The 21,333-nt window shown below is 44.8% G+C and overlaps 1 protein-coding gene across 26 annotated transcripts in view; it reads left to right on the top strand.

The window, feature by feature from the left end:
- The window catches only part of PCDH15 (protocadherin related 15), a 626,487-nt gene that overhangs the window by 530,199 nt on the left and 74,955 nt on the right, over positions 1-21,333 (top strand). For all 26 annotated transcript variants that reach the window (XM_068197049.1, XM_068197046.1, XM_068197047.1 and 23 more), the window contains 3 exons: positions 1,742-2,047; positions 3,002-3,226; positions 12,757-12,873. In XM_068197049.1, the coding sequence (XP_068053150.1) occupies positions 1,742-2,047; positions 3,002-3,226; positions 12,757-12,873 (648 nt within the window). The remainder of the gene's footprint in view (positions 1-1,741; positions 2,048-3,001; positions 3,227-12,756; positions 12,874-21,333) is intronic.

Raw genomic sequence — 21,333 nt, 5'->3', positions numbered from 1 at the left:
TTCACAACATTCGTAGTCATGTTTTTAGGAACCCAGTTGCAAAGCCTGCCATATATTTGAAAGTAATTTTAATTTCCTTTCCTAAACATGAAGTTTATCTATTCTAAAACATGCTTCCAAACTAACCTGATGCAAAACTTTTGTCTCATGAGAATTTTTTGTCACGGTTTCCAATTATAGGCGCATTTCAGATTACTCTTGGAGATTCCTTTGGGGCTTTTTGGTTTGTTTGTTGTTTTCTTTTTTTAGATCTGTTATTTCTACAGAGGAAATGGAATTGATTGGAAATTAAGCAAATCCAGCTGACAGATGTGGATTAGAAGGATGCCATATACCTATGGACCAGTCAGAATGAAGTTGTAGCAAACCCTCCTTAGCACATGGGCATGATGCAGGGAAGAAACACAGTAATTGTTTTCCTTATTAGCAATTTTAATTAACTTTTAATTGATTTCTAGCAAGATAAATGGTTTCATTACCAAGCCTTACAATGAACACCATCACCAGAATTAAGCATTCCCAGCAACTGTTCTGAAAACAAAACATGCAAATCTCTTATGATCTTCACAGATGTCATTCATAAAGGCAAATAAATGAGCATAGAGTAGGGCAGAGTGCCCTTTGTTTAATTTAGGTAACCTTGTTCATCATGCCCTAATTTAATTAAGAGGAGGCAAAATAATAGGTCAGCATTTCAATCTGAGAGCTCTATGAAAACCTATTAATTTTGTCCATCCCTATAATTATGTGATAACAAGAATTATTTGGCTGACACTGAAATCTGAGGCTTGGTTCAGTGTGTGAGAACAAAGATACCAATGAAAGAATTCGGGATGGTTTTCTGTGGCACTCATCAGCCTGTTGTGAGCACAGAAGAATAAGGATGAAATGTGATAATGTTTGGGTTTGAAGAATAGGATGAACAAAGCAGAAATTTAAGTAGCTCTTCAGAGAGCAGTGATGAAAATATCACTGAGTGTGACAAATATGTTAAGTGGAAAGAAACTTTCTAACTCGTGTTCCTTCTGTCTGTCTGTCTGCATCCATCCTTCATCTAAATTCATATTCCATAAGGATTTGGGCAGCAATGAAACACTACATCAGTGTTAAATAAAAATTCCTCTCGGGCACCACCCAATCCTGAAGACCCTTCAGCATTAGAATTATCTGAGGGCTTGGTTTCACAAGCATCAAATTCATCCTCTGTTGAAGTTCAGAGAATCATAAGATAGAATCCCAGAATCATTTAGGTTGGAAAACTTTCAGGACTGAGTCCAGCCTGTGTCTGATCCCAGCCCAGAGCACTGAGTGCTACATCCAGGCCTCCTTGGACACCTCCAGGGATGGGCACTCCAAAGCTCCCTGGGCAGCCCCTGCCAAGGCCTGAGCTCCCTTTCCATGGAGAAATTCCTGATGCTGTCCAAGCTGAGCCTCCCCACAACTTCAGGCTATGTCCTCTTGTACTGTCAAAAGTTTCCAAGGCTGAGCAGCCAAATGTGCCTTTTCTCCTGAAGAAATCCAGCTGGGATCCACTTAGCCAGGCTTCTGTCACTGGGAATTGAGCCATTTCTTTCTGTGGGATGTTTTATCTTCAATCAAAGTTCAGACAGAGGCAGGCTGCCCCAGACACCACAGATTTGGCAGAAACCTTCCCTGCTTCACCTGGTTTCTGTGCTGTGGGCATCTCTCCGAAGGTTTGCAATTTGTGCATTAATCCATGGTTTTCCTGCTGTCTCTGCAGGCTACAGATGCAGATGCTGGGGTTAATGGGCAGGTCCATTACAGTCTGGCCAACTTCAACAACCTTTTCCGGATCACCTCCAACGGCAGCATTTACACAGCAGTGAAACTGAACAGGGAGGTGAGGGATTACTACGAGCTCATCGTGGAGGCGACAGACGGAGCTGTGGACCCCCGGCGCTCCACGCTCACCTTGGCCATCAAGGTGCTGGATATTGATGACAACAGCCCCGTGTTCACCAATGCCTCCTACACTGTCTGTGTGCCAGAGAATCTCCCACCAGGAACTGTCTTCCTGCAGCTGGAGGTAAGGAGGCGTGGGTGAGTGAAGGTGGTGCATGTTTGTTCTGCGATATTCAGGGTTCTTATTGAACTTGGCAGTGAGACTGAAGTAAAAGATTGTGAACTGGAGCATGAGGGTAAGTTTTTTTGCCCAGAGAAGCTGTGGCTGACCCTGGATCCCTGCAAGTGTCCAAGACCAGGTTGGATGAGGCTTGGAGCAACCTCAGATAGTGGAAAGTGGCCCTGCCCATGGCACTGGATGAGCTTTGATGTCCCTTTCAATCCACACCCTTCTGGGATTCTGTGATTCTGAAAAATGCTTGGCCTCTTGCCAGGTACCAAAAAAACCCTTTAAAGATAAGGTTATTTAAGAAATGATAGCAATTAATAAAAACAAATAATGAAACAGCAAAACCTACACTGCCACTGTCTACACAGGCAGACAGCTACAGGCCAAGGGGAAGAGTTTTAAGCTAAAAGAGAAGAGCTATAAATCAGATTTTAGGAAGGAATCATTCACTGGGACGGTGGTGAGGGGCTGGCACAAGGTGCCCAGAGCAGCTGTGGCTGCCCCTGGATCCCTGGCAGTGCCCAAGGCCAGCTTGGACAGGGCTTGGAGCAGCCTGGGACAGTGGAAGGTGTCCCTGCCCATGGCAGGGGTGGCACTGGATGGTTTTAAGGTCCCTTCTAACCCAAACCATCCTGGGGTTCAATGATCCGGGCAGTGGCCAATAACAGGTGCCCAGGGAGGAGAACAAAACCAGCTTCAGTTTCCACTGCCATTTTCCCAGAACCACTGTGCTCATTTCCCACAGCTTGAACCTTCAGCGAATTCTTCGTTCCTTGTGTCTGTGAACATGGAATGCAATTACAACAACCCAACTAAACTCAAGACGTCCACCACAGTTTGCCCTTTAAATCTCAGAGGGCTATTTTGTGAGGATGGATTTTGTTTGATGCCCCTGTTTGTTCCCTGCAGGCCAAGGACGTGGACCTGGGTGCAGATGTGAACTATCGGATCCGCACTGAGGAAGCCCGGCAGCATTTTTCCCTGAACAAGTACACGGGAGAGCTGTCGCTCCGGAAATCCTTGGATTATGAATCCTTCTCTGACACAGAGGCAACCTTCACCTTCCTCGTGGAAGCCTTTGACAGCAAGGGCACGATGCCTCCTGGGCTGGCCACTGTCACTGTCAGAGTCAAGGTAAAGGGGTCACTCCTCAGCCAGCAGCATCCTCTCCCAGCTGTGCCAGAATATTCCACCACCATGAAGGAGTCCTTAGGAAACACCCGGACTCTCTGCTCTCCTGCACCTCACTTGTATGAGTCTTATTCTGTTCAGTTAAACAGACCCTTTATAACAGCTGTAATTGTTCTCCCCATGTGAAATTACGTAGTTAAATCCTGGATTTATGAAATCAAAGAACACCTCACTCAAATACAGACATTTTGTCCTTTAGAATCTCTAAAAGGCTAGAATAAACCCCTCATGGAATTGTTTGCAAAAGTGACAAAATCACTTTTCAGCCCACAGATTGTGATTTTAAGACCCAGTGGGGTGTATTGAGTGCTGGTGTGGCACAGCACATCCTGGATTCCAGATTCTGCTGCTGGAAAATCCAGCTCTGCAAAGGAACAGCCTGATTTAGTGTCTTGCACCATGAACTGCAGTGAGTTACAGCCTCACCTCAGGGTTTCGGGGGTCTCCTCAGGGGTGCTGGTGTTTGTTTGGGAATGATCCACAAATGAAAAGTGTTTTAGCTGGGACAGCAGCACTTCTCCATCTTCATTTGCCTGTGTCCAAGAGGAGAGGAAAGCTCAGATGCCTTAATCCTACCCCTGGCATTCCCAAAGCTGCAGCTCTGTCAGTCATTCTGTCCTTTTGAGCAGTTGCTTGAGTTTTTGTGAACTGTGGGACAGAAGAGACTTTAATTGCTCAGATTTTAGTGAAGGAGCAAAAATTGTAGCAGGACCAAAAGCACAGCTCATAAATGTTCAGTTTAAATGTGTCTGTGAAAAGCATTTGGCAGTCATAGTGGTTCAGCCTATTCTGTATCTGCAGGTGCTTGAATTGCCACTTGGTTTTGAGTAATTCTGTTTGTCAGTCTCTACTGAGCTCACAATTCTTTTAGGACAGTAAATGTCTCCCATTATTAGCTCTGGTGACAATGCCAGAAGGCTTCTATGATGCCTTTCTGTTTGCAAAATGTCTCAGTGTGAGGTGCAGGTCACCTGTTCTTGACTAATCCATGCTTTTCCCCAGCACATTCCACATCATTGAGAGGAACGAGCTTTTCCATCATTCCCTGAGCTGCTTCTGTTGGACTTTTACAGAGCAAGTTGCTCAAACCTCAGTTTTTTTCCTAAAAGAAACCTTTTCCCAGCACACTGAATTTTTAAAAGAATAGTTTGCGTTGGTTTGGGTGGGTTTGTTGGGTTTTTTTAAAGGTTTTCAGGTAGGACTGTGGTCAGAGAAAAGCTGTTGTCTGTTTGTTTGTGTGGTTGATTGTATTAATTAATGTCAGGGAAAATTGCAGTTCAGCTTGGTGGCCTCAGTGTACCAGCTTGTACACATTCAAAGGACGGGATAGGGAATTTAAGGAGGGGATTAATAGGATCAAAAAATCAGTTCTTGCTCTTCTGGAAAATCTTTCCACACATGAGAAACAAAATGGGAGCATGATGAAACTTTGGAGAGACTGGAATACCAGGCTGGAGCCAGAAGTAACAATTTTGGAGTAAAAAGTGTTTGGCTATGGGCAGAACAGGACCTGGAATTGAGGACAAGCAGGAGATACTTTAAGTGAGAAAGAAAATAAATCCAATTTAAGGTGAGAGTTTTCATACTCACTGACAGGCTGAGTTTTGCAACAGATCAGGGGACACAATCAAAAATTATTAAAATGCTGAGATGAAGATGGTGCTTAGCTTCCAGCCTGGAGTGAGAGGTAGGACAGGGGAATTTTGAGTGGCACTTGAGAGAATGGAGGAGGACTTGTGGAAAAAACAGATTTAATATCTCAATGTTTTGGGCAGATGTCATCAGCAGGTTTTACGTCAGGTGGTAGATATTTTGAACATTGGTCACAAGAGGTGTCTGGATGGTCTAATTTCAGCTTAAAGATGAACTTCCCAGATACAAAATTCACAGGGGTGAGGGGAGGGGGTGGAGGGTGAAGGCAGAGCCTTGTGCTGTCCCTGTTTGAGATGGGAAGGATCCTTGAGACACCTCAGAAGGTTGATCAAGAGTCAGAGCAGCAGGAGCAGGGTGCAGAGTCTTGAAACCAAGTGAGAACAAAAACAAGCCACCCTTTCCTCCCACTCAGCATCTTCTGCTCCTGCTCTAGGAACTGGATGTGTTTCCTCTGAGTAGTTCCTGAGCTTTCCCTTTATTTAGAAGCTGGGCTTTGAGAAATTACTTTAATACAGGGTTTGAGAGCCCAAACAGGAACTGAACCAAGTGCAGATGCCCCACAGCCCCCAACATAAGAACACAAAATTGAACTAGAGGGAAGCAGTGCTGGGGCCAAGCTCATGTCACCATCACAGATCCAGCCCCTCCAACCCTCAGGACTTTATTTGTGTTATTACGGAGTTCTTTAGCCCTCTGGGGCTCCCACTGCTCCACTCACATTTGTCATTTCTCCCGGCCCAGCTCTTCACTGCAAGCACTGTAATTTTTCCTGGGTAATGGAATTGTGTTAAGCAGCTATGGATGTCTGATGGTGTCGTCCATCATTTGTGCGATATCCAGCCGAATGAGCACACCCAGAGCCCCCTGCTCCCTGTGGCTGCAGGAGAGGGATGCACACTGGGCTGTTCTTTGGACTCTCAGCCCTTGGCATGACAAGTTACAAATAGTTTGTATTAGCCTGCCATGAGCTAGGTCGAGGCACAGATTGCAGAGTGGGGCTTTCACTGCAGGAGAAGTAACTTCATCTGTACCCTCGCATCAGGATGGAGCAAGTTATTGGCCTCTGCTGCAGCCAAAAGGCTCCTTGCATTGTGGGGATGTCCTAGGGCTCCTTTGGCAGAGAAAGCCAAAGGTGAATCAATGAATTCATAGAATCATTTAATTGGAAATGACCCCTGAGATCACCAAGTGAAACCATTAACCCCGCACCACTAAACTGTGTCCCCAAGTGCTACATCCACACTTCTACTGAGCACTTCCAGGGATTGTAACCCCACCTCGGCCCTGAGCAGCCCCTTCCAATATTTGGCCACCCTTTGGGTGAAGAAATCTTTCCTAATGTCCAACCTAAACCTCCCCTGGCACAGTTTGAAGTTGTTTCCTTCTGTCCTGTCATTGTTTTCTCGGAGAAGAACCCGATCCCCACCTGACTCCAACCCCTCTCAGGGAGTCATAGAATAATAATTATTGCATCCATTCAGGTGTTTCCAAGGAGGAATAGTCTAAGTAGCACTGATTTCTTCCCACCACCTCAAACAGACCAAGATATTTCTCTTTTCCAAGTTCTCAGATTCTTTTGACTGCTTTCTTAACGTTTCCCCTGAAGCTGCAAGAAGCCATGGGGTGTCTGGGAGGGATGAGTTTGTTTTGCTTCTTCTTGTACCCACATGCATCTCCTCACAATCCAGATGATTCCCAGTACTGGAAAAAGCAAAATCCTTGCAGTTCAAATTATTAGGATTTAGCATTTGGAAATAACTGTTGTGATAATGGGGTTTGTTAACAGAAACAGTTGCTCTTAAGTGAGTAATGCATTCCTAAACACAAATAATGAGAATTTCTGTATCACCAGCCTTGTAAGGCCTCTGCATATTTTATGCTGTGTCTTCCTCTTCTTATTACCAGCATTATTTTTTGTAATATTTTGCCTTTTCTTGTTTGTAGAAGTGTTTTTCTCTTTTTTCTGGGTTGGGGATTGGTTTGCTTTGGAGTTTTCAAGGACATTGTGTGGTGGAATGAAGCCATTGTCTCAGGTGAAGGATTCAAAGTGAGAGAACAGCACGAATAAATAAAAACCAGAGAGTTTCAGTTCTAACAATGCCAAAAAATGAGGAGGAGGAGGCAGTAAGGTAATTGTGAACTCGCTGATCACAGGGGTCATGATCAGTGGCACAGGGTGTGGTTGGTGGCTGTCACTGTAGGTGTCCCCAGGGTTCAATACTGGTCCCAGCATTGTTTAAATTGTTCATCAATGATTGTGGAGGAACAGCCTCAGGCACCAGCACAGGCTGGGGGGAGCTGCTGGAGCAGCTCTGTGGGGAAGGACCTGGGGGACACCGAGCTGTCCCCGGGCCAGCAGTGGGTCCTGGGGGACACCGAGCTGTCCCCAGGCCAGCAGAGGGTCCTGGGGGACACCGAGCTGTCCCCGGGCCAGCAGAGGGTCCTGGGGGACACCGAGCTGTCCCCAAGGCAGCAGAATGTCCTGGGCCAAGGAGGCCAGTGGGACCCTGGGGGCAGCAGAAAGAGCCGCACAATGAACATCTTTTCCCATTTAAAGAACAGAGCAGCCTCATAAAACTTACAGGAAGGTGAAAAAAAATCAGCTGGATTGCCTCCAAAGTATTTCTCATTTCTGGTGACACTAATGGAATAACAAGCCTGAGGTTGGGCTACAGTGCTGGTAAACAGATTTATTTCTTTCCTTCCATCTCAACTGATCAGTTCAATCATCTGCCAGTCATTTATTGCATCGTGTATTCCATCATGAATATTATCCCTTAATTTATAGGATGAGCTACTTTAGGGCCTGCTGAGCACTAAATGGGAAGGAGATGCAGTAGTGCCATGTGAGCAAGGCCTTGCAGCTTCAGACAAAGCCCTGTGTAAAGCAGCTCTGCACTCACTCACAAAATTCAAGGAGCCTCTTTGGCCATATCAGCATCACCACAAGGGTTTGAACCTGGTGTTAATTAAGGTGTGTTCATTATGAGAGGCCAAGAGGATGGGAAGGGACTTGAAGTTCTTGATACTCCAATATCTGGTGAAATCGGGTTCATGGAATCCCAGAGTGGTTTGGGTTGGAAAGGACCGTAAAACTCATCCTGTTTCAGCCCCTTCCACTGTCCCAGGCTGCTCCAAGCCCTGTCCAAGCTGGCCTTGGGCACTCACAGGGATCCAGGGGCAGCCACAGCTGCTCTGGGCACCCTGTGCCAGGGCTCATGTCATGGGAGATATTTAAGGGAAGGGGTAAAAATAATCTTCCCATAAAGAAATTAGTGTTGAATAACACTTTGCTTTTCATGCAGAAACATAAACTCCCTACTGAGCAAATTGTTTTCTGAAGTCACACCCCATATTTTCAGTAGTTTCCACTCTATCACTTCACATCCAGGGACATTATATCTGAAGAAGTCTGAAATGTATTTTTTGAGACTATCATGTATAAAATGCATATTGAATCCTTTGTCAGGACTAAAATGGGATCCTGGGCCCAGAGCAGGTGCTGTGGTCTGGGGGAGCCTCCTCTAGGTTTTTCACAGCTGTGAATGCCCTTAGGGCCATGATATCTTGTAGCCTTATAGAGCTTCCATTCTGGTTTTTTAGCAATAAAATAGCCTGGATTTTTGGTTTTGGAATCAGGTGTTGAGTGAGAACTTTCTGTGGTTAAAGGTTTTATCAGAGGAATGGGAATTTTCCCGTTCATTGATGGAAAACCACCCCTTTGCTTTCCCTAGAAAGGAGTTTCACCATTATAGGAGCATTAAATGTGCCCCTGCAAGTCCCCAGACAGCAGGGAGCTATTAAACACTTGGAAGCAGCATTCCCAGAGCCACCAGCTCTGGGAATGTGCACACAGACTGAAGTGACAGATGTTCAAAACAAAACGACAGCAGAAAATTGCAGATCCAGAACTGGAGTTGTGGGAAGAGTGGGAAGTTTGGGGAATTTCCATGCTGTGCTCTGAAGGAAATCTCTTCACTCTTTTCCTTTTGTGGGACTGGACATTCAACATGAGTGGAAGAGGACATGGTTCTAACAATACATTTTTTTTCCTATTTACTGCACTTGTCATAGCAGGCAGCAGACTGCAAAGGGGCTGTAAAGGCCTGATGTGCATTTATTAGCTGAGACATGGGTTTCATTGCAAGGGAATATCGATTTCCACTTAGATAGGATTGAGCAGAAACCTTGGTACGAGCAGAAAAGAAACTACTCAATTTTGGGCACAAAGCAGCACCCCAGAGGGTGGAATACAGCCTGGAGCTGGTTTTGTTGGAGCAGAGTAAAAAAGCTCATTGTGTGTTCTGGGAACAGCTCAAGAGGTCATGGGCATGATCCGCTCCAATCCAGCCCAGAAACCTGTTCCCACACAGTCACAGGATCCCAGAGTCATGGAATGGTTTGTGTGGGAAGGGACCTTAAAGCTCATCCATTCCCACCCCTGCCATGGGCACGGACACCTTCCACTGCCCCAGGCTGCTCCAAGCCCTGTCCAACCTGGCCTTGGGCACTTCAGGGATCCAGGGGCAGCCACAGCTTCTCTAGGAATTCCATTCCAGAGCCTCCCGACCCTCCCAGGGAACAATTCCTTTCCAATATCCTACCCAAATTTCCCTTTTCCAATATAAAACCAATTCCCTTTGCCCTGTCCCTCCATCCCTTGTCCCCAGTCCCTCTCCAGCTCTCCTGGAACCCCTTTAGTCTCTGGAAGGGGCTCTGAGCTTTCCCTGGAGCCTTCTCCTCTCCAGGTGAGCACCCCCAGCTCTCCCAGCCTGGCTCCAGAGCAGAGGGGCTCCAGAATCCTGGAATGTTTGGGTGGGAAGGGACTTTAAAATCCATCCATTCCACCCCTCTGCCATGGGCAGGGAAACCTTCTACTGTCCCAGGCTGCTCCAAGCCCCAAAGTCCAACCTGGCCTTGGGCACTGCCAGGGACCCAGGGGCAGGCACAGCTTCTCTGGGCACTGTGTGCCAGGGCCTGCCCACCCCTCCCAGGGAACAGTTCCTTCCCAGAATCCTATCTAACCCTGCCCTTTGTCATTTTGAAGCCATTCCCCTTGTCTTGTCCCTCCAGTCCTGTGTAAATTATCTCTCTCCAAGGTCCTCAATCCAATCATTGCTATCAAAGAGAATTTAATGTTGGACAGATGCAGAGATTGAGCTTTCAGGTTTTCAGCACAGAGAGACTTTGGACAACAAATATTTGGATCAAGTCCTGGGCTTTGTTCTGACCTGAGACCAAAACCCCAGGTGTGTTTTGCTTGTAAACAGGTTAATAATTGAAGATTACATCTGATGGCTTCTTAAAAAAACCTCTAACCCTTGCACAGAAGTGGATGCAGGACAGAGTGCAACCCCCAAGCACAGGTTCAGGAATGGAGCTGTAAAACCTCCCCCAGAATGACTGTAAGAAGTCATGAAATCACCTTTTAAATCTGAGGTACAATCCCACAAATGGGGCCAAACTGCGGCATCTTAAAACCTTCCCCACTTCACTGCTCCAGCCACATAAATCCAGGTTGCCATTAACTCAAATCCAGGCTCCTATTAATGATCAGACATGCTCCAAAATATAGAAGTGGGAAATCTGGCTAATGGATTCTCCATATTTCTCACTTTCAAATACCTGGGCTGCCTATTTTGACAGTAAGGTAATAACAGCCACGTATTTACAGATAACTACAAAGCAGCTTTTGTGTCACTGCTTATCTGGCTGCAGATTTATTCTATTTTTATATAGATTTATTTGCAAAGCAGAGCAAAAGGCAAAGCATAACACCCCCAAAGATACCATAGATACTCTTCATCTACCACTTTTTGTTGGTTTTTTTCCTCCTTGCACCTGTGGGGCAGCACAAAAGCACTACAGGATCCTCCCTTGCACACAGATCAAGGATGAAGCACAGAAAAAACACAATTTGGGAGAGATGGTTTAATTTTAGTGTTCTTGAGGATCAAGATTTGCACCTTCACAAAGTTAAGACCTATGAAGGGATTTCTTAATGCCAGCTCGTTAACTCAGCTGTCACCCTTAACATGTTCATGATCCCATTTCTCCCCCACATTCCTCCTTCTCTGAGCAGGACACAGCTCATTCCCAAGACTCACACAGGGCTGGCATTTAGGAAAAAGATTGGTAGGAAACAAACACTGCCCTGTCTGCAAGGAGTCTGAAAATGCTGAACAAAAATGTTGGGCAGTGAGACTGTCATCTGGGAATGGCAAAGAGGAGAAACAAAGCAGGAGGGGAGGGAAGGCACTAAGAGGGAAATCAATATGTAATTTAGAACTCATTAAGGCAGTCATTTGCTGTAATGCACTGATCCTAACCCAGGTGCTCCCAGACAGGTGGGAACAGGCCAAATACAGCTAGAGCTGGAGAAAAATCCCTGAGGTGCAGCATTCCCAGCATAAAATAGCCTTGGGAATGTCACTGTACACAGGGACATTCATGGTTTTTTTGGTCTATGGGGACACCAAGGGACCTTTCATGCTTGTGCCTCACTAAGTTAAAAATGTAAATATTTAATAGCTGGGTGTTAAACCCCCTCTTCCTCCTCCTTCACTGCTCTGGGAAAAGCACTCTTTGGATTCCAGTCTCTGCCTCCAGATTCCCAGAGAATCATGGAATGGTTGGTTTTGGAAGGGACATTAAAGCCCATCCCCTTCCACCCCTGCTGTGGGCAGGGACACCTTCCACTGGACCAAGTGACATCTCCCAATTAGTAAAACACAACATTAAATGAGTGACAGACTGATCTGGTTTGAATATACCACAGACCTAAACTTTTTACAGAAGAGTAAACTTTAATTGGAAAAAGTCATTTGGTAGACATCTTCTTTTATAAAAGGAAGAATAAAAGCCAGAGTTTATTTTTAATCTCCACACAAAAAGAAGCAACTCTCTCTCTTCTTTCAGAGAAGGGGATGACCCTGCAAAATATTTGAGACATGTTTAGGTATATATACAAATATATACATATATTTATGAATCTTTGTCTATCTCAGGCAGGAGAATTTGTGAAAATGCCCTTTTGTCTTACAAAGGACATTTTAGTTCCCCTTAATTTATTGGCTATTAGAGGTAACAAACACCATCAAGCCAGAGCAGCTCATTCCTTTTGGAAAATGAGCCAAGCCTGCTGCCACAGGAGCAGGCGGTGTGGAATTCTCTGCTCTGATCTCTTGTTGGGCTGCGTTTTCCTGCAGAATTCCCTTCAGCTGAGCAGTCCCACATCCATTCTTCTGTGAATCTTCAGCATCTTCCCCCTCATTTTGTGCAGGGGTAATGGAATGGGAGAGCCTGGGAATGGCAATCCCTACAGAGGGAGGGAGAGACTCAACAAAAACACTTGGGAATGCATCTGGAGTTTTACTGGAACTCCAGGACTAAACTCTGACTATCATGTCTAAAATGCCTATTGAATCCTTTGGCATCCCTGGGGCAGGACTAAAATGGGATCCTGGGCCCAGAGCAGGTGCTGTGGTCTGGGGGAGCCTCCTCTAGGTTTTTCACAGCTCTGAATGCCCTTAGGGCCATGATATCTTGTAGCCTTATAGAGTTTCCATTCTGGTTTTTTAGCAATAAAATAGCCTGGATTTTTGGTTTTGGAATCAGGTGTTGAGTGAGAACTTTCTGTGGTTAAAGGTTTTATCAGAGGAATGGGAATTTTCCCGTTCATTGATGGAAAACCACCCCTTTGCTTTCCCTAGAAAGGAGTTTCACCATTATAGGAGCATTAAATGTGCCCCTGCAAGTCCCCAGACAGCAGGGAGCTATTAAACACTCCAGGACTAAACTCTGACTTGTGTTTCTTGCAGGACATGAATGATTACTCGCCAGAGTTCAGCCAGAAGCTCTACAGGGGAATGGTTGCTCCTGATGCAGTCAAGGGCACCGTTATCACCACGGTCTCAGCTGAGGATCGGGATCCCCCGGTAAGGAACAACTTCTGTGAATATTCCACCCCCAACAGGGAGGAAACTCGAACCCTCTGCTCTCATCAGCACAGAGTATGAGGAGCTTCACAGAGGAGTTGCTCGTACCTTTATTTCATGTCAGCCTGGCTTTGCTGCTCAGCACAGGCTGCATTTCCAAGGCTGCCTCCTGGAGCTGGAAAATCAATGCTACAGCTCCTCTCTGTCAGGGAGGCTTTAGGAAAGCTCTTCATCCGGCTTCAGAGAATGAGAAGAATAGGCAGGAAGGGGAGCTGTGTCTGTCTTTGGGGTAGTTCAAGAGGAAAGAAACCACAGTTTGGTGAGGTTGTCACTGTTTGATGTCACAGTCACGGTGCACTTCCCAGCTGAGCCCTCCCAGATTGGTGTGGGACTGCAGAGCTCCCCAGCTGCACATTCCATGGGCAATATTTGAGCCCAGGGCACTTGGTTTGGGGATAAAGTTTATTTTTGTTCCTGTTTTTTTTCTGCTGCTCCCCAGTGAAGCCCTCAAGTGACACAACTGGGCACACACCTCTGACTCATTGCCTGTTCTGAAGTTTGATGTCAGTTTTTGTCATCACAGCCTGGTGAACATCAGTGGCCAGATGATCCTCTGAGAACAGGAAAAGCCAGAGCTGTTCTGCTAGCCAGGTTTAATTTTTAATTGCCAGAGTTTGGCATAAGAAGGAGAAAAATCCTCAGAGGGAATGTGCCCTGCACATTAAAAGCTAATGAAATGCTTGGACACAAAACATGTACAGCTTAGCTAAATGTGGTATGATTGGGGTTTGGGAAGCTTTTATTTAACATTAAATAAATTATGTTGTTGCCTTGCAATGAGATATTTTGGGCTGTCTTTGCCCATTCTGACAAAAGCTCCATTTTATAATCACTGTGTCTAAGTTTTGAAGACTAAGAGATCACTGAGGGGAAACAAAATAGTTCTGATTAAGTACATTTATAATCCTCAGTCCGGTGCAATCAGCATTTCCAATGCAAAGTTATTTAATTTTTCATTTAACAACCCCAAACCCTACAGATCATTTTGTAGCATTTTTGTCACTATCACATGAACACCTGTTGATGTTTATGAAGATTTAAAAACGAAGCTGCCCTGAAGCCTCTAATGAATGCAAGGGCCATAAAAGTCAGCCAGCTATGTAGGAAAGCGTTTATAGGAGGTTTTCAAAGGGGTTTGTTATTTTAAAATAATGGCTGGTAGTTTTGTCCCTCATCTTTTTTATTTTAAAAGTAAAACTACCAGGCATAAATGACTGTGTTTCTTTTTCTGCCTTAGCCAGCCTGTGCTACTAGAAAATGTCTATTTATTTGACGCTGGCTTTGATATTAAATGGTGTCACAAATTATTTGATATGAATTCACTGGAAATTTGGTTTAAAAGTACACAACCTTTTCTCTGCTCAGCAAGGGGACCTTGCTCTAAACTTTCCTTATGGGATGGAATATTCTTAGTTATCATCAATACTTTACTTGTGTGGTTTGGGGGCTTTAAACCTGTTGGAATCTTATTTGCAGGGTACTAATACATTTATTTTATCAGTTCAGGGAAAGGAATAAGTACCTATTAAAAATAATTGTAGCTTTAAAATATGCCTGTTTATAAGAGCCCAACTAATTTGAAGTCTCCAAGCTTAACTTTTCCTGTTGTTATTTTGCAAGTAATGTATGTAATTCCCATAGCCAGAATAAAAGCCCAGCCAGATTTTTCCATCATCTGCAATAAAAGCTTTTCAGACCTAATCAGCTCCTCAGAGACAACCATTGTTTTCAGCAAATCCCAAATTGTCAAATTAATATGGATGCTGTGAGGATCCAGCTGGAAAGGCCCAGCACCTGTGTGGGATTTCTCTGCAGATAAGGCAAATCTGAATTTTTCCAGGAGCAGAAGAGCTGCTCTGGGGAAAGGAGGAGGAGCTGGGAATGGTGGCAGTGGAGGTGGGCTCTCCATTACAACAAACAAATATTAATTTAGGTGAAGCACAAGAGGGTGAAAGACACCTGGGACATTGTTTTCTCTGTGTATTTCCTAAATGATTTAGGCATTTATAGCATATGGGGGTAGGAGTGAGCTTTTACTATTAAATGAATCCAACATAACTTCATTTATTGGAGATGGAGATGAAAGCATCTCTTGTTTTTATTTTTTAAAAATCCTCCCTTCACACAAAATCAAACCTTCACACACTGAGTTATTTACAACTCCACGTATCTTCCATGCTGGAATGTGTATCCATATGAACAAATCTGAGGGTGAAAATGTGGCATTTTCTTAATTTAACTGGTGCCCAAAACCTTAGGCTATCATGAGAATGTACTGTTGATAAGAGGATGGGTTTTGCTGCAAAAACCTTGCAGATTTCTGATTATTATGAAGAGTTGCTCAGTTAAAACAGAAATAATTTGTGCCAGAGTCAAGCACTTCCTCGGAGATACTTTGTAATGTTTTTATTTCGACCTGAGGATTTCAAAGTGGTCAAAACCTCTTGGCCTGAAGGCATCAGAGACCTCTGACAGTTATTCTTCAGGTCCTTGGTGAAATGTCAATTAAAACATAAAACCCAGAGCTTTTCTCTAAAGGCCAGAGCAAGATTTGCAGGGCTGTTTTGAGTAAATGTCACTTTAAATTCTTACCAGTTGCTCCTTTCTTTTCTAGTTTTAATTCTCTTTTTATTTGCAGTGACTGAGAATGTAAATTATGCTTTAATAGCTACTTTTACACATGTTATAAACTTGAAACACCCTTCTGGTCATTGAAATCTGGGCAGTTTTTCCTGAAAACTTTGTTTTCATGAAATCTGCTGAACCAACATTTTGTCCATTGGTTGTTTGGAAAAACCAACACTAGATTTTTCTACATTTTTAAAGTAGTAACATTTTATATAGATACATAAATGATTTCTCACATCACTTGGTGCATCCTGAAGTTGCTTACCCTGCCTTTCCCAGAGGAGCTTCTACCTAATTCCAGTTATAAGCAGGAAATAATAAGCAAAAAGCAACAAAACCAGAGGGAATTATGAGGATAAAGTAGAGGCATGGCTGCCAAGGAAAAGCTTGGAAACAGCTTCAATTCTTTCTAAATAACTGGTAAACCTTATAAAAATAAAAGCCTTGATTTTAAGTGCATTGCAACTGGAATTGTTGAGGCAGCCCAGCATTTTTTCCATGTGGAAGATCTCTTTGTGAGTTCTCCCTCACACATCAGCTTGAGCTTCTTTTCCAGAGGTGGTGTCCAGCTGCAGCTTACAGAATTCTCCATTTCTGGGGGGATTTTTAGTCCCTTGGAGTGGGTGCATTTAGGCTGTTGGGTACTGAGAGCAGGACAAGTGGTGATCCCTGTGCAGGGAAGCTCTGTCTCCAAAACACCCCTGGAATTCCAGGTGAGCAGGAGCACCCAAACAGCTTTGGCTGGATTTGTGCTCCCAGAGCAATCCCCAGCTGGCTTTGCCTGGCTGCCCACAATGGGAACAGAAATGGGATAAAACTGAGGCAGAGAGAACTGGGGGAGGTGTCCCCGCCTGTGGGAGGGGTTGAAATGAGATGTTCTTCAAGGTCACTGTCCAGGCTGCTCCAAGAGGGGCCTAAGTCTATTCCTGACACTTCCAGGGATCCAGGGGCAGCCACAGCTCCTCTGGACACCCTGTGCTAGCCCACCCTCCCAGAGAACAATTCCTTCCCAATATCCCATCCATCCCTGCTCTCTGGCAGTGGGAAGCCATTCCCCTTTGTCACTGTCCTTTGTCCCAGGTCTCTCTCCATCTTTTTTGTCAGCTCCTTCAGGCCCTGCAAGGCCACAGTTTGGTCACCCCAAAGCTTCTCCTCTCCAGCTGAACAATCCCAGCTGTCCCAGCCTTTCCTCCCAGCAGAGCTGCTCCATCCCTCTGCTCATCCTGGTGCCTCCCCTGGGCTCTCTCCAGCAGCTCCATGACCTTCCTATGTTGGAGGCACCAGAACTGTGCACAGAATTCCAGGTGGGGTCTCGCCTGAGCAGAGTAAATGGGGAGAAGCACCTATATGAAAATATTTCCTTTCAAGTCCTGCTTTGCTTTAGTTATCACAAATGTGTTCAGATTTGGGTTCTCTTAGATATTTTCCAGCCTTTTCAGGGAAAGATTCCAAAGTACCTGGCTCAGTCACCTGCACTTTTGGATGTTGCTGGCACAGTCTCCAGTCTCCCAGCCAGCACTTACTGCCAGCCATCTCTTTTTTGGGCATTTAGATCATCCTTTGTAGCTGAAGAAATCAGCCTGGATTAGTGTTGGATAAATCCCTTGGAGACAAGGAGAGTTTTTTTCCGGGCGAACATTTTATGCCTCGCTGAAGTGGCCTGGTAATGAGAGATGAAAAAATGGTTCTGAGTGGTCTCAAAGCTCTTAATCCTCTAAAAATGTGGGCAGGAGAGCACCAGGAGCTGTTTGATAAATGCTCAGTTTATTTATCAGAGGTGATTCCCAGGATTGACATAAAAAGAAGTGTTTGTTTTTCCTGTCTATCCCTTTTTTTATATGGGTTATCAGTGTAAAAGCTGGGATATTTCTGCCATGGGCAATTCCCTTCCAAATCCTGCCTTTTTTTTGATTGGAAATGTTAATAGAAACAGATGCAGAACACTAATTTTAACGAGCAGCCAGCTTCCAGAGCTCCAGAACATCCCATTTAATGCTTTATCCGTTCTCCTAGCGCCTCCTGAGGCTTTCCTGCAGTGGAGCCATTTTGTCAAATTGGGAGTAATTGTCCTGATTGTCTTCCATGCACTCACTAAAAGTAACAGGCTATGAGATATTCAATTAAAGATTTCACTGCATTTTAATTGGAGGTAAAACCATTTTCAGACTGGCCAGACCTTGATCTTTTAAAAGCTCTTCCCGTGGAATTTCAATGGCTGCTGGAGATCATGATATGGGACACATGCTGCAAATTCCAGGAGTTCCTCAAGGAATTTTATCTCAAGGCTTTAGAAGTTGATGGGGTTTTTGTTTTCAGCTTGTGAGAGTTAAAAATTCAGAATTTCCAGCTTTAGCAATTCAGAGTTTCAGGCCCTCTTGTTGAATTACCTGCTAAAGAGTAAAATCCTTCACATTTTAGGGTTTATATAAATGAAATTAAGGTGAATTTACACAAGTGCACCATTCACATCCTTGAATTGGTTTAAGACCCACCAAATTCATCCACCTGCTATGGGTTGTCCCATCTTCCACGGTTGCTTTGAGTAAGTTACTAAAACCTGTAAATTTGGGGGATTTAGCAGCACTTTCTAATTTTTTTCATGGAACTAGCTTTACAAAACTTTCCTTATTGAACTCCTTATTATACAAATTACTCAGATTTGAGTTGAAATCTACATATGGAGATAATATATGGAGATTTAGCTGGGAAACAACTCTGTGTTCATGATGCTGCCATTCCATACTGGTCCTTATGGGTGAAATGCAGGCACACCTGGAATCTTTACCTGTCAACTTCAAATGAAAGCAAAATTCATTTTTCCCTATTCTTTACTGGGCCAAGAAATTCTAGGGGTTTGTGGCTGTTACCAGTTTGAATCCCAGAATGGTTTGGGTTGCAAGGGATCTTAAAGCCCATCCAGTGCCACCCCTGCCATGTCAGAGACACCTTCCACTGTCCCAGGCTGCTCCAAACATTGGCCTTGGGCACTGCCAGGGATCCAGGGGCAGCCACAGCTGCTCTGGGCACCCTGTGCCAGGGCCTGCCCACCCTCCCAGGGAAGAATTCCTCCCCAGTATCCCATCCATCTCTGCCCTCTGGCAGTGGAAGCCATTCCCTGTGTCCTGTCCTTCCATCCCTTGTCCCCAGTCCCTCTCCAGCTCTCCTGGAGCCCCTTTAGGCACTGGAAGATCTCCCTGGAGCCTTCTCTTCTCCAAGCTGGACATTCCCAATTGTCTCCTGCTGTCTTCCTAGCAGAGGTGCTCCAGCCTTCCTGTCCTGAGGGTGGAAGCAACAATTCCTGGCTTCCTCTTGAGTTGCTTGCAGAAACACACATGAAAACCTCCAAAAATCCTGATGTTTCCCTTTTCTCCATTTTCCCTGGCTTTATTCCATTACAGTTTTCCTGCTGGGAGTTTTCTGGACAGGGTACATGTGCATCACGCCAGGCCCCTTTTCCAGGGGCAGCCTCACCAATAATGGGGACATGTTTGTAGCTGTCACCTGTGTCAGAAATAAATAGCATTTTCTCCAAGTAAATGGAATCTTATGGAATTGTGCAGCCATGGAAGAAATAATTGGAGCTGGGTGAGCTCTTTTTTAAAGTTTTATGTTAGTCCTGAATCTCAGGGAAACTTTGCTTGGAGAGAATGAATGTGGTTCCTGCCAAGTACAATCCTTGCTCTGTGGTTTATTTGGGAATATTATCAGCTAGATTCAAGTTTTGCTGCAGACATAATAATGCATCTAAATTAATTTAGAACAGAGGCGAAAGATGATTAATATTTCAGATAATTAAAACTTGCTTCTGAATAGATTTCCCTGGGAAATCTCTCAGGAGATTTTTCTAATTACATCAGTGCCAAAATACCATAAATAAAAATAAATCCTGGTTTTGTTATTTTTCTGAAGTGACAGGAGCAAAGTGTACTTGATAATCACATCAGGAACAACAATAACCTGATGAGAATTTTGTTTATTTAATCACAAATTACCTGGTGTGAGGAGCTTTAATGATGATGAGGATTCTTAGTCTTCCAAGCAAGTTTAAGGCCATTACTCCGAGCCCAAATAGGCTGGATTTCAGCAGGTAATTTGCTCTTAATTATAACATTGAAGAAAAATGACTGAAGCAGGGAATGCCAGGGGGAAAGTTGATAATGAACTCTGCTAGCTATGCCATGATCCCAGAAATTTCTCACTTTTTCCAGGATTTGCCCTCTGTAGCACATGTGAAGTGCTTTTAACTATGAACACAATCATTTATTAATTTTCTAACCACTCGAACATGCCTGGCAGACCCATTTGGGATGATTAAAGTTGCTGATGGCCTCAGAAACCCTGCCCAGGCTGGAATTCCTTGGAGAGTTCCAAGAGGCAATGCTCAAATGACTTCTCTTGGATCAGCAAAACATTGATAGCATTTAGTGAGCTCAAATCACTTTTGTAGCCATTTCCATGGCTGTTTACAAAAGGAAATGTTCTGTTTCCATGTAGTTTGTGGCTGGCATGGGACATGGAATTTATTCCCAATCCCAGCAAAGCACATTATTGAATACAGGTGAAAAATCAGCCATCCACCATTAATGATGTTTTGGCTGTTTAAACACAACATAAAGGTCAAAGCCTGATCTGAGCTTGAGACTCAGAGGTGTTCAGAAAATTAAATCGTGCTGTTGCTAGGACAGAAATGTTTCTCTGAATCTACTCCCAAATATATTTAGCAAATAATTTAGTTGGGATTTTGTAAAATGTCCCAAATCTCTGTGTATCCAGACTTTGGCGTGCTGGAAAACCATTATTCAGACATTGGTGTGCAAAGATGATCAGAGGGAATCTGTCCTAGATCCCCTGGCGTGGATGAAGAGGCAGATGAGGCATCCTACAAGTAGCTGGGAGAAGTCTGAACTCATGAAACTCTGGTTTTCATGGGGGACTTCAACCCACCAGCTGTCTGCTGGAAATGAAACCCTGCAGAGACAAAACCCTAGAGGAGACACAGAGAGAAAACATCCAGGAGAGCCAATTCCCTGGAGTGTGTGGAAAGAAAAGGGCCAAAGCCCAGCTAGAACTTCTCTGGCTACAGCCATAAAAGACAATAAAAAATGTTTCCAAAAATCTCTCAGCAACAAGAAGTGGGCTAGGGACAATCTCCATCATTTATTGGATGCCAGCAGGCCCAGGGCAGTGCCTATCCCCCTGTGCTGGCACCTCAAATCCTGTGTCAGTTTTGGGCTCCTCATGGCCAGAGAGCCCTGGAGGGGCTGGAGCGTGGCCAGGGAAGGGAACGGAGCTGGGGAAGGGGCTGGAGCCCCAGGAGCGGCTGAGGGAGCTGGGAAGGGGCTCAGCCTGGAGAAAAGGAGGCTCAGGGGGACCTTGTGGCTCTGCACAACTCCTGACAGGAGGGGACAGCCAGGGGGGGTCGGGCTCTGCTGCCAGGGAACAGGGACAGGACAGGGGGAAACGGCCTCAAGCTGTGCCAGGGGAGGCTCAGCTTGGACAGCAGCAGGAATTTCTGCATGGAAAGGGTGCTCAGGCCTTGGCAGGGGCTGCCCAGGGAGCTTTGGAGTGCCCATCCCTGGAGATATTCAATAGAGATGTGGCTAGTGGGACATGGGGACACTTTGTGACACAACCAGGGGTGCCTGGGCTTGGTCCTTGTCACCAAAGCAGAGTCTGAACTGTGGGGAGGGTTACTTATGGAGCTGCTTAAAATCCGTCTGCAAAACAGCATTTTCTTTAACCACTGGTAAGTTTCTTAAACTTTAAATGAGT

The sequence above is a fragment of the Anomalospiza imberbis genome, chromosome 8 (assembly GCF_031753505.1).
Source record: "Anomalospiza imberbis isolate Cuckoo-Finch-1a 21T00152 chromosome 8, ASM3175350v1, whole genome shotgun sequence".
Taxonomy (NCBI): domain Eukaryota; kingdom Metazoa; phylum Chordata; class Aves; order Passeriformes; family Viduidae; genus Anomalospiza; species Anomalospiza imberbis.
This window is presented reverse-complemented; position numbering and strand designations above follow the sequence as displayed.